We start from the raw sequence: 14,295 nt of genomic DNA on the forward strand, positions 1-14,295 counted from the left end.
GTTGAAAATGGACAAACCCAACGATTGGATTGATTTAAATGTTTGTCTAACGTACTGGGCAGATTTATTAAACCCAACTGTTGTTTAAAAATTACTATATGGCATGTTTAAAATGAACCCAAAATAGGTTGGAAATTAAAAATGAGACACACAATTACTAGAGGCAACAATAATAATCAAAAGGTGAACATTTATTAACAAGCAATTTAAAAAAGGTTTATTGTTTATTCATTAAACTTATTAATAAATGTTCATTTATTAAACATTTTAATTAATGTTAATTTCTGACATACTTTTGGTTCATTTTAAGTAAGCAATACAGTAATTTTTAAACAATAGTTGAGTTAAATAAAACTACCCAGCAGGTTGGGCAAATATTTAACCCAACCGCTGGGTTAAAACAATCCAATCCCTAGGTTTATCCATTTTTAACCCAACTTGGGTTGTTTTTAACCCAGCATTTGATTAAACAAATATTTAAAATATCAGAATTAAGATTCAGTGTTAACATATATTTATGATTACCAATTTTGAAGTTGTGTCTCAGAAACCTGTGATTATTATTATTATTTTTTTTTCAATCAACAAAATTGTTATTATGTGCCACAGTTGAAATGAAATAAAATGAAAAGTTTCCCCACTTTATCTTTTTTTTTTTTTTTTTTTTTTTTTCTTTGAGACTCTTTGGAGACACACTGGCTTTACTGTCTGAGTCTGCTCATCTGCCCAGGTTGTCCTGAGCTTTATCGGCTGATGGGTAAATATAATCATCCCATGCTCCTTCGGTTTCTCTTGGCAGGAGAGACATAAGCCTAGCTGTAGGGACCTCTGTCTGTACAATCAGCAGCATACACACACACTCACAGACACACACCCTCACCCTTATGGGTCCTTCATCTACTAGATTTGGTTGCTGATTACCCTCTGAGCTTGAGAGAAACATTCTTCATTCATCCTCCCTTGTGATCTTGCTGCCATTTGGCATGTCTGTTGTTAAAGTTGACCTTCAGCTGGAAGGTGCACAGCTTATTAAAGCACAACCTAAACATAAATGGAGATCTAATGACCTGCGGTGAATTAGACCAGACAAGTCTTGTGACCATTTGAAATAGAACTGCACCTTGAACCTTTTGGCCATCATTTCAATGTCGGTGCCAAGAGGGTCCTGTTTAACATTCATCACCGATGGCTGAACAGTATCATTAGGTGCTGTTATCTTCACACAGTGCTTGTTTTTCTCCTCATTATTCCATGATCTCTTTCTCTGTTGTGTTTCAAGGTCATGGCTCAGAGCGTGTGCCCGTTCCATTTCTACAGTACAAACTCATCACTGCTTGCTTAGTTTCTCGAATGTGGGCCAATTAGAGGAGTCTCTGACATAGGAGGGCACTAACGTGTGAAGCCTTTTTGCTTTGTGAAAGTGATTAAGAGGGTAAATCTTCCCATTTAGGGAGAGAGTGAGAGAGAGAGAGAGAAAATTGTAGAGAGAGTAGAGGCTATTAAAGAGGACAGATGAATAGGAGTCTTCGTAATAAGCAGGAAGTATGCTGTGTGCCAGATTGTGTGTTTGTGTATAATCTTTATTAATAATATTAATAATAATAATAATTAATAATAAATAAAAAATATAATATAATATATAAATAATATAATAATAATTTATATACAGTATATTTTATTATTATTATTATTGATGTAAATAATTTTAAAAAAGTTTTATAAATTTAATTTCTAAATAAGATATATTTTTTAGTATTGCATTTTTAGATTTTGTCTATATGTTAATCAAAATGCAATGGAAAATAAAATCAATTATTTTTAAATAATTAAAAACTATATAAATTTAATAAATAAATAATGATTAATGATGTGTATAATTTATAATTAGTTTTACATGCATATGATGTAAGCAAATTGATATTTCCTCAGTATTACCTTCAATGCAGTGAAATTCGTTGCAAACCAAATTGCACCATAAAGAGTGTGAATGAGAAACCTATATGGATAAAATTTATGTATAAATTGCAGAAAGTGATTATGATGTAAATATATTTCATGACATTAAATGAATATCTCTTGTTCTGAACTGTGCTTTATTATGCCCATTATTATGCTGGGGCAGGTAATGAATTTTGCAAAATGATAATATTGCAGTGTGGTATTTTTTGTCTGTTTTGTCTATTTACATGCTGCATAATGGCTGACTCTTATCATTTAACAATGACAGAACTGCAATATGAAAATGTCGCTTTCATCTTCGATTGTTGTTAAGGGTTTTTATTAGAACTGGCTTGAACATGCTTTAAACTCCTGCATACTTGTGGCGTGGATTTGATGTTACTTCATAGAGTTCTATGTAAAAGCCTGTATACCTGCCAGTGATAAAATTTAAATAGTCAAACACTGCATAAGTAAAAGCAACACCAGGTTTTCAGAATAATGAGGCAGAAAGTGTGTTTATTTAAGATGTTCACGCCATGTTTTCTATTATTCGCAGGTCCATTGTCTCGGAGCCCTTGTGAACTTTTGCCAGTTGGGGTGGGTCACCCGGTTCAGGCCATGTTAAAGAGTTTTACTGCCCTATCAGGCTGCGCTAGCCGAGGAACCACCAGTCTTCCTCAGGAGGTGCATATCATCAACCTACGAAAAGGCAATGCACAAGGAGCCAGAGAGAAACCAGCAGAGGTAAGGTTCCTTTACTACTAGGCCTCAAATGCAGCTTCAGGTCCTTATGTGCACAAGCCTTTTTATATGCATCCAACAGCTCATTTCAGTCATGTCATAATGTCAGACTACACGATTTTAGCCCCGATTTTGGCTCGCCAACAGGTTTTGAGAAATCGCTGACAAATGCCTGAAATCACAGGCAAATCTGTGCTCGTTCACGCGAGTGACAATCACGCAGTGTGAAAGAGCAAAGACGCCATCTGAGAGAATCGCAGACGAGTTGCTGACGCCCGTGAGATATTTGGCATGCTAAATATCTGGACCTGTTGGTGATTCAAAATCCTGCTGTGTGAAAAGTGTTCTGACTGAAAATTACATCGGTGATGACCGACAGCCAATGAGAGAGTAAGATACAGAGCAGCGGGGAGTTCGGGGAGGAGTTATAGACCACAATATCAGCAAGCATGGCTTCGTTTCAGAAAAACATTACAATTCTATCAAACAGAAACAAAGCACAAACATTTGCTTGACCATCCGCAACAGCAGCACATTGAAAAGTTATGTATTTACCTCCAACTCTCGTTGCAGAACACACAATCCTTGTTCCTCGCGTCTCCCCAACCATTTCCTCCTCCATATTCTTCTTTTCTTTTTCTTGTTTTCGCTGCAAATCAGCACACAGGCAATTCGTATTGCAAGCTTCTTTGCGGGCTACCATTTTTAATAAGTCTCACGTGAGAACTCATTGCGTGATATTGCGTTGTTTCCTTGTCACATCTCGCGTGTGTTTGGTTGTGAATCGTAGTTTGCATCCCAGAAAGAGTTGTCGGCGATTCTTCCTATTGTAAAGTCATGCAGTGTGAAACCTTCTGTCGCCGATCTATCGTGCAGTTTGAACACTGCAGCGACTGAATGCTGGCCAAGATAGTCATGCAGTGTGAAAAGAACAGTGACCTGACTACTTTGAATATCGTAGTCTGAACTCGGCTTAAGCATTAGAATGTGAGCGGGATGTATGGTATCAATAATAATAGCATGACCTCAAATAAACTCTTGCTTTCATGCAACAGTTTTGCAAAATAAATAAAAAATGAGAATTGAACAAACCCCAAACATAATTATGTTATGTAATTAAGTTATGTTTTAGTATCTACAATCTCTTGTGCCAAAAAGCATTCGGTAAATAAATGCTATTAGCATACAGGCTAACTTAAAGGGTTAGTTCACCCAAAAATGAAATTTCTGTCATTAATTACTCACCCTCATGTTGTTGCAAACATGTAAGACCTTCCTTCATCTTCAGAACACAAATTAAGATATTTTTGATGGAATTTTTTTTTTGTTCCCCATAGAAAGCAACATAATTACTGTCATTCAAGGTTCGGAAAGGTACATTGTTAAAATAGTCAACGTGACTACAGTGGTTCAACCTTAATGTTATGTTTTCTACTTCTATTTTAAACTGTAATTTATTACTGGGTAGCTTGAATAAATTTGAAATTGTGATGAGATTGTTACATCGCAAGCTACATTTTCAAAATAGCTTCCCCAACTTATATCCTTCGGTATTTTCATGCAGCCTTAAACACAGACCAGCAGAAATGTTGTATGACAAAATGGATGTTAAGGACCCGATGTGAGCGCTATTTTAGATTGTTCAAATAGCAGTTTCACTGTTATGAAACATCAAACCACTAAACCTGGAAACCAAGAGTTGTTTAAATGGCTTCTTGGCAGAGCTGTTTCTTGTAGGTTTAACTTGCAATGATGAAGTGGTTATAAACATACTTTGATTTTGAACTTGGCTGAGCTGAGGTGAGTTGGCTGGATTGTTAAGTTGTTAGTTCTCTTGTTAGTTGGTGGGGGTGTTGTAGAAACAGCGTGGGGTGCGTCCACAGGGTTCGCCTATGAATTGATGTTGTAATTGCTGGAAGAACTATTTGGCTGAGAGCACTGCTGACTCTAGATGTTCGCAGCGAGGCGGTACAATCTCGTGTTTGCGTTATCATTTCTGTAATTAGAGCTTTCTCTTTAATCACATGCACAAAAAACACTTGGGTTCACAAAATAATGAGATACAATTCTGATATGAACCCTTTATGCCCAAGTTGTGTGGGTTTTTTTATTTTTTATTTTTTATTCTCATTAGTAACCAATGAGTATAGAAAGAGAATATATACTTGGAGAAAGATTGGCCTTCAAGTTTTCAGCACTCACATATCCCAAGAAAAACAGCATTGGGCCTCAGGAAAGTTGGGGTAAGTTTTTGAGGCTCAGTCTGGACTTTTGTGAGTGAAAAGGGAGGAAGAACGAGGCAGTGAGAGGGGCCAGAAGAAGAAAGAAAGACAGAAAGAGTGCAAATGGATGCAGTTGTCGGGCACTATCAGCCACGCGGATCGAGAGAGGCTTTTTCTCCCTCTGAACTCTGTGTGGCTTGGGCTCACAGCTCTATTGAAATACAATATTGGTCCCTGCCGACACAGACAATGATGGCTTTAAACCGCCTCGCTTTCACTGTCGTGTGTTTTTTGCATCAGGGAGCAAGTATCACTCAACTGGGTCGGCGCAGACAAAAGGCTCTCTTCTTCAGCCCTGCCAGGGTTCAAAGCCCACTTGGATTTTACTCCGAGGCGCTCCATTAGACTGCCGCTCATATCCATACCATGTACTGTGTGCCCTCGAGCATTGTAATCAGGATCGCTGTTGTTCCCTCCACCCTGACAGACAGGAAGCAGAAGAAAAAGCGCACTGGCCAAAGCACAGGAGCGGAGTGCTGTAAACATCCGTGCCAGAGAGATCAGATTGTTGTTGGTGGCTTCAGTATGTGAAACAAAAGCCTGAGGAATGCTATCTGACATATCTCAGAAGACTAAGCAACATGGAGTGAGCAAGAGAGAGAGAGAGAGAGAAAGAGCTTCTTTTGTTTGCAAGTTGTCAATCCTTAAGTCATTTGCAAACAAAAGATTCAAGTGTTTGATAAACAAAATAAATGCTTTTATAGGCAAAATTCACTCCACTCTTTTGGCAGCTGCTTGAAATTCACTACAGTCCACAATCTCATGCTCAATTTCTATCTTAATCAAGGCTTTCAGACTTTATTTTCTGTATATCCAGTCTCTAAAAATTAAGACTCATCAATCAAATGCAATTGTGAGTAAATAAAATAAAGCTATATCGGCCTGTAACTTTATTAGGAGCTACTGTAACATTTATCAAGTTTATCTCCAGAACTCCATGTGATGACAAATACTGTGTAATATATCTAACATTAAGCTACTAAAATGAAAATATGATGAGCAAAATCACAAAATCAGGATAATATCGAAAGGGCTATTCTGAACTGTAATGTCAATATGTCATGCAAAAAAAAGAGATTAATTCAAACTACAGTCGCACATAGCCAGATCTATATAGTTTATAGTCTAAAATATACTTTATAATCAAACTATCATAACAGTATAAATTTGAATTACCTCATCCGTCGACATGATGCCGGTGAAGAGCTTGTGCAAACATACACACATTGCTATGATCAGATTCTTTCTTAACTGCTGTTTTCTCACTGCTGTCATTTTTGTGTGTGTGTGTGTGTGTGTGTGTGTGTGTGTGTGTGTGTTTATTTTGTTGTTGAGAAGAAAGCATGCAGCACATATTTACATATTCATACCATTCTCAGCAGCGTGGACGCATTGGGATGTTCGTTAACATTATATCGCTGCAAAGGTATTTAGAACTTCCTTTTACTTCTAAGCAAAGAGCGAAAAAGAACGAGTGCGAGAATGAGCTGATATGTTGCTGGCTGCAGTTCACTTAAAAGCCACTGGTGTCGCTAATAACAATGGTTTCTGAATTCTACATATAACCTCTTTAAAGGGTTAGTTCACCCAAAAATGAAAATCATCTTTAATTACTCACCCTCATGTCGTTTCACACCCGTAAGACCTACGTTCATCATCTGAACACAAATTAAGATATTTTTTTGATAAAATCCGATGGTTCAGTGATGCCTGCATTGCCAACAAGACAATAAACACTTTTAATGCCCAGAAAGCTACTAAAGATGTGTTTAAAACAGTTCATGTGATTACAGTGGTTTAACCTTAATGTTATGAAGTGACACGAATACTTTTTGTGCACCAAAAAACAAAAGTAACAACTTTATTCAACAATATCTAGTGATGGCCGATTTCAAAACACTGCTTCATGAAGCTTTGTTTGAAGCTTTACAAATCTTTTGTTTCGAATCAGTTGTTCATTTCAGTAAACGAGGCTTCGTTATGTCATAAGTGTTTTAAAATTTTAATGGTTCACCACTGGGGGGCATGAATTTGGCAGTTTGATACGTGCTCCAAACCACTGATTCGAAACAAAAGATTCATAAAGCTTCGAAGTGTGAAGTGTGAAGAATCTATTGGAAAATTTGTAAGTGACCTTCTTTTTGTAAAACCAAAAAAAAAAAAAAAAAAATGTTCTTTTGAACTTTTGAACTATTCATCAGAGAATCCTGACAAAAAGTGTATAACGGTTTCCAAAAGAAATATTAACCACAACTGTTTTCAATGCTGATAATATTAAGAAAAGTTTCATGAGCACTAAGAAACTGCTGTAGCTGGTTGGGTATTCAGTCTGAACAGTGCCGCAAACCAGCCCAGCCTGAACAGACTGGGAGACTAGCTTTTTCAGCAGGATTTCTGAAGGTGTAAGCGTCTCTAGGCGATTGATTCAAACAGCAGGTCATGGATAAACAACAGCACGTCTGATAGCAAGACTCCTCAGTGCACGAGCACCATGAGTCACAGGTCATACTATTGGATCCCATTCTTTAAATGTGCTTTGTCAGGACTTTGCAATGGCCTGAAACCATGTGCTGGAGATGTGTGAAAATCAACATGTCTCAACTAGCCATCAGGATTCCTGCAGCCTACGGCGGAAAGCGGACTGGAGCTCTGGCGATGATGAATGAGACGTGTCATTTTCTGCTATGCTGTAATGCCATTAGCCCTTCGTTTTTGTTGGCAAATGGCTAAAGAGCTCAATTCCCTATGATGCCATTGTTGTGGTTTTGTATCGGTATCTTGGTAACAGATTTGCCATTTTTTTGTGCTATTTGCACATAACTGGTTAACAATTGAATGGAGGCCAAGACTGTGTTTACTCAGCACATTCTAGGGCCTTGTTGGAGTGCTGACTGCAATATGTCTTGATTTGTTTTCCTTATGCAGATTTATTATGTAATTTTTTCTTCATTTTAGTGGAAAAAGGGAGAATAGGATATGTATAACATGAATAATACAAAGCAAATGCTGCAGCTAGCTTGGCAAGTACAAATGCAACAAAATAACATTACAAGTTTCCATGTAGCTCCCTAAAATATGTAAAAAGTTTGTGGAGATTTAATTGCAGCACCATTAGTGGCACCAAACAAAACTACAAAAAAGACAAACTGTCAACCAACATTTTTGAAAAAAAAAAAAATGCTTATACTTAAAATGATCTCTTTACATTAAACTAGAGAAACATCCCAAAAATGAGACACTTTGCCTTTAAAGGCTGCAACTTAACAGTTGCGTGCTCTTCATGCACCGTGCATATGAGCGGATTTTAAGCTTCCCCCTTAAGCCTTATATGAGGTGAGTTTTGTCTACACACACAGGAAGATAACACCGTTCCTCTCACTGCATTCCAAGCCACAGATATTTCAAAGACCGGTCCAGATATTGTGTTCAGTGATTGGAAGAGAAGATTAAGGATTCACTGAACAAAAGTATAATGACAGCTGTTGATGTAGACACATCCGGACTAGTGATCTTTACTATCTAAGGGACTATGGATCAGAATGTAATCATACACACATATTTGGAAACTACAGAACCAGGTTGTTAACACATGCACACCAATTCTGATGTTTTTCTTATCTGTATTTTTATCTTTTTAAGTAATGAATATGTAAACATCCATAAAACAACATAAATGTACTTAATAAGACTTCATATTGAATTCACAATATATCCGTATATCATACTGGATATTGGCCAATATATATATATATATATATATTTAAATAAAATTAATTTGTATCAACCAATATTGGATTTTTAATTGTGCATGCACATTTTCACAATTTTTATATTCAGATTACCTTTGCTCTCTCCAACACTCACTTCATTTTTTAATAACTCTAATAGTTCAATAACACTGTTAAATGTATTGTTTAGCAAAATGAAATGAATATCCATATTACATTCTGTAAATTTTAATGTTTTGATGGCTGTTTAATTTTAGTTTTCAGTGTAGAAATAGTACAAGTATTAATATTGGCTATATATTATTCATATACTATTGTAGTATATATTAATATTTTGAATTTGCTTTTATTTTTATTTTCTATTTTAATTTCAAATTTAGTTGTGCTTTTGACATTTTTATTTTTAATGTTTCTATTTAGCTTTAATTTGTTTTTATTTTAGTTTTAATTTTACTTAAACTTAGACTTTTTTTTTTCAGATTTCTTTTTGTAGTTTTTCAGTTTTTATTTCAGTTAGTTGCCATGGCAAGTTCCTTTTTTTAAGTTTTTAAGTCTTTGCATCCCTAATCTTTACATTTAACATATATTTTTTTCCCTATTGAAATGTTTCATCTTGCTTTAAGCATAGACATAACTATATGTTATAATTCTGATGGAAAATAAAAAATAAAATTAAAAAAGTTTAATATGCTTTCCAAATAACGTATCTTGTTTTAAGGACAATTATGATGGAAGTCAAAAGTACAGATTAAGCAAATTATGATTTGTTTATATATTTTTTTTGGACACACTGTAACCTTGTGTCCAAAGTGCCCTTTGCGGTCGGATGTTTCTTTTAAAAACCATGACTCCAGTTACTGGTCTCGAATTCAGCTTGTGTGGCTCAGAAACCAGTAAACAATAATGTCCCAAAGGGGAACTGTAGGGTCATTCTAATGGTCAAATTCTCAGAAGACTCTCATTTATTTAATATCTGTTTCTCACTGTGGTTGAAGTTCATGTTTTTGTCCATTGTGGTCCTCTGCAAGAAAAAAAAAAAAGCATTGTCTTGCTAATCACACAGAATGCTGAGCCCGGGCATTGGTTTCCTTCCTTTGGGATTGCGGACTTTAGAAGTGTTCTAATGTCATGCAAGACTATTTGTCCTTGACACGTTTATGCAGCAGAAAGTGCCGCATTTCTTATGGTTTACATGTGAACCCCTCTGGACTATTTGTTTTGGACCGCTTCCAGATGTTCACCATTTCTCTGCGGGGCCGTGTGCTTAGCGTGTACAGTATTCGTTGGCTTGCTTCACTGTGCTAATGAAGGAGTGCTGGGTTACCCGGCATGCCAAAACTTTCCTCACCAGTTATATATTTAAGAGATTTTATGTATTGACGAAACTTGACTCTGTCCTGACACCTAGCTCAGTGTCTCTTAGGCCTTGTTCACCTGTGTGGTCCCTGGCTGGATGGTTGGAGGACAGATAAATCTGCCTGTCTCCTTGGCGGCAAAGAGAGGTTTGGAAGGGGCTGAGGCCAGTTTGTGGGGTCATGGCTGTTAGAGAGAAAGTTTGGCCCTGCTTCTTTTTTTCACTTAAATGGAGAAAGATAAGCACCCAAGGACATCTGGCTGAATCACAATGAGCCTTGACATTACCAACCACCTACCTGGGGCATTGGCACAGATGTGGCCTTCTGGATTCACACACCCACACTTAAATCAATCTAAATGCACAACCAAAACCTCCTTCTCTCTTTCTTTTCACAGATAAACACATACACACATACACATACACACACTGTCCTTCAGTTCTAATCCAGCATGGAGACTGTGGTAGGGTTGTGTTTCATGTGCCCAGGCGCCACCGGCCTTCAACGACAGATGGATCAGATCCCAAGACATAAACAATTCAGCGAAGCCCTGATTTACTGCTCCTAAACACAATGTTGAAAACCTAGAGGGGCGATAGGATTACTGGCCATCCCAGTTCTGCCAACTAGCAGGACTTGTCTGTAATACACTATGGACCATTAAAATTTGCTCTGATTTGCAGAGGTTATCAACTGTACAGTCTGATATAGTAAGTCTATAGTCATTTATTTATCATCAATTAATTACTTAGTTCACCCAAAAATGAAAATTCTGTCATTAATTACTCACCCTCATGTCGTTCCACACCCATAAGACCTTTGTTCATCTTCAGAACACAAATTAAGATATTTTTGATAAAATCCGATGCCTCAGTGAGGCCTCCATTGCCAGCAAGATTATTAACACTTTCAGATGCCCAGAAAGGTACTAAAAACATATTTAAAACAGTTCATGTGAGTACAGTGGTTCAACCATAATATTATAATGCGCTGATAATACTTTTTGTGCACCAACATTGTTATTTTTTTTTTTGTTGTTATTCAACAATATCTAGTGATGGCCGAATCAGTGGTTCGGCGCGTATCAAACTGCCAAAGTCACTTGAACAATTGAAATTTCGAAACACTTATTTCGTAACGAAGCCTCATTTACTGAAATCACGTGACTTTGGTGCTCCGAACCACTGATTCGAAATAAAAGATTCGTAAAGCTTCGGAGCTTCATGAAGCAGTGTTTTGAAATCGCCCATTAATAGATATTGTTGAATAAAGTCATTATTTAGTTTTTTTGGCGCACAAAAAGTATTCTCGTCGCTTTATAATATTAAGGTTGAACCACTGTAGTCACATGAACTGTTTTAAATAAATTTTTAGTACATTTCTAGGCATTGACAAAGGAAATTAACTTGCTGGCAATGGAGGCCTCACTGAGCCATCAGATTTGATCAAAAATATCTTAATTTGTGTTCCGAAGATGAAGGTCTTATGGGTTTGTAACAACATGAGGGTGAGTAATTAATGATATAATTTTCATTTTTGGGTGAACTAACCCTTTATTTCTGAATATCCATGACAGTGGCCTGTATGGAGATGTGAATCAAATTGCCATTGATTTAAACTTCAGTTTAAAAATAATGTTTATTGATTTATTTATTGATTGAAATGTGCCAAGATAGATTTCAACTTGTTTCCCACAATGAACCCTGTTCCAAAACCTAGTGTGCTGATATAGTGACAAATATAGGGTAAAAAAGAATCCATTTTTAATTATTGAACTATTTTTGTTGATAGTTCTCAGTATTAAATGAAATATGTTTCATATTATAATCAACAGTTCTAGAAAATTATTAAATATAACTATACTAAATGTATTAAAATATTTTAAATAATGATAAGCCATGACCTACTGTTCTGTTATAATCATGGATCCTGTGTTAATTTAAATTTGTTCCTCTGAGTTCAGAGACTGAGCAAATACGCACCCTGTCTTTCTCACATCCTCCTGTTAGAAATAACAGCATCACTTGCCCTTCATGTTGTGTGAAATTTGCAAGCTGTTTGTCAATCCTCTTGGAATGTAAGTCAGGTCATAGAGTTCGTGAATTCATCTCATTTTGTTTGAAGTGGCCATTCTCCTGTTTGTTTTGGACTGGGTCTTGGATGCTTGTTTACAGAGTCAGCATGAATGCAGCCGGTCAGTCAGCAATTACGGCAAGGTTAGTCTCCAAATGCTCCAGATCCTCCACGTCCCCTCACAGGCTTAACTCTGTCAGATTGAGGTGAAGACACTGAGTCTGAATTGTGTGGAAGAGTGTTTTGGGGTCATAGTCAAAACTCAAGTACATAGTAATTGTACTTCATTGCCGTGCTTAGGTATTATTTTTGGGAATTTGCACTTCATCCAAGTACTGTTGCAACTAAAGCTTGAAGTCTTGCTCAATAACATTTTTAAGCAGAAACCGTTTTACACAATATCATTCAAACGTTTTGGGTAAGTAATACTTTAATTCAGCGAGGACACATTAAATTGACGCATTAAATTGTTACAAAAGATTTCTATTGCAAATAAAAGCTGTTTTTTTAACTTTCTATTCAAAATCCTGAAAATGTGTCTAACAGTTTCCACAGAAATATTAAGCATCGAGCTGCTTAGTCAAAAATAAGCAGTTTTCCACACTGATAATAACCATTATTAATAATTAAGTATCAATAGTAATTGATAGGGGTGGAAGTAATGAATTACAACTACTCGCGTTACTGTAATTAAGTAGTTTTTTTGGGGTACTTGTACTTTTAGGAGTATATTTAATTATAAGTCTGTTCACTACTTGTAAAATCACAATCCATTACTGAGTATGCCTGCAGTTTGAATTAATATTCAAACCTTTGACCGGCATTCCGGTAGCCAATAAAAACCCAGATATTTGGACTGGAAAAAAGCGTCCACTGCAGCAGATTCTGGACAGCTGATCATAACTGCACACTGAAGGAGCTCAGAGTGATTTATGGACTGAAGGTTTGACAAAAGTATGTCAAAATGCCTGTCTAGGCGAGTATTCATGTAAACATAGTTGGTTACGAGAAAGAAAACGCTTAACAGTAGGCCTATATCCGTGCATTAGACCACTACAGTGGTTCAACCTTAATGTTATGAAGCGACGAGAATACTTTTTGTGTGCAAAAACAAAACAAAAATAACTACTTTATTCAACAGTTTCTTCTCTACCCTGTCAGACTCGTACGCAGTGAACGCAGTTCAGTGCTTCCGTGTTTACGTCCAAACACCGGCTCAGTGTTGGCCGGCTCTAGTGTCAGCATCACACGCAACAGCATGGGCCAATACTAAGCCGGCGTTCAGACATAAACATGGAAGCGCTGAACTGCAGTTAATTGTGTACACATGGTGTTAAACAGAGGAACAAATGGACAAATCTTAATGGACAAAATTATAGTACTATTAAAGGATGAAGAAGCTCAAACAATATTTGATGAGACAGATCACTTACAGCCTGTGTGTAAGTGCTGCCTATTTCTCATGCAAACAGGGTGTTTATTTTCTAATAGTTAATTCCCTTCCTGTTTTCTTTGAAAAATATTCACGTAAAATTAAATTATATCTGTTTTGGCACAAAAACCTTGATTAAAATTAAAAGTAGACCTCAGGGAAAAAAATAAAATGTTGAAAAAGTATGAATATGAATAATTGTTTATTGTATATTGCACAGAAATACATTAACACTCACACAGACAGCAGCTGCAAGGTGTCAGTGCTGCCCTCTTATTCACATTAAACTAACATCCTTGTGTAAAATCTTTCCCAAGCACAGCCTCCCTCCTTCTGCTCCCCTCACACATACACACATTTCCATTTTACTGCACAAATCATAAGGAACGGTTTCCTGTCCCTCTCTCTTTTCCCAGTGCCAGTGTGTTGTACAGTGTTACAGTAGACGGCCCAGGCTGTGTTATCCTCTCAATAACAGAGAGAAGTGCACAGCTGCGTTTTGCTCTGTAATGCCCATGGCACTGGTCCAGACTGAACCGCAGCACTGGCTAATTAAGTGAAACTAAACACCTAGCAGTGACTGTGCATACTGCTTTCACTTCCTCATCACTCTCACTGAAAATATAACAGTACTTTATTTCGCTTCAGTGATTTTTTTGTTGTTGATTTTTTTATGATGCAAGATTTTTTTCCCTATGAAAAATTTGTCAGGGCTGTAGCGTAGCGGACATATTGAGTAATGG

The 14,295-nt window shown here is 36.7% G+C and overlaps 1 protein-coding gene across 2 annotated transcripts in view; it reads left to right on the forward strand.

The window, feature by feature from the left end:
• The window catches only part of tgfbr3 (transforming growth factor, beta receptor III), a 133,508-nt gene that overhangs the window by 40,864 nt on the left and 78,349 nt on the right, over window positions 1–14,295 (forward strand). For both annotated transcript variants that reach the window (XM_048199611.1, XM_048199612.1), the window contains exon 3: window positions 2,498–2,685. In XM_048199611.1, the coding sequence (XP_048055568.1) occupies window positions 2,498–2,685 (188 nt within the window). The remainder of the gene's footprint in view (window positions 1–2,497; window positions 2,686–14,295) is intronic.

The sequence above is a fragment of the Megalobrama amblycephala genome, linkage group LG8, assembly GCF_018812025.1.
Source record: "Megalobrama amblycephala isolate DHTTF-2021 linkage group LG8, ASM1881202v1, whole genome shotgun sequence".
NCBI lineage: Eukaryota > Metazoa > Chordata > Actinopteri > Cypriniformes > Xenocyprididae > Megalobrama > Megalobrama amblycephala.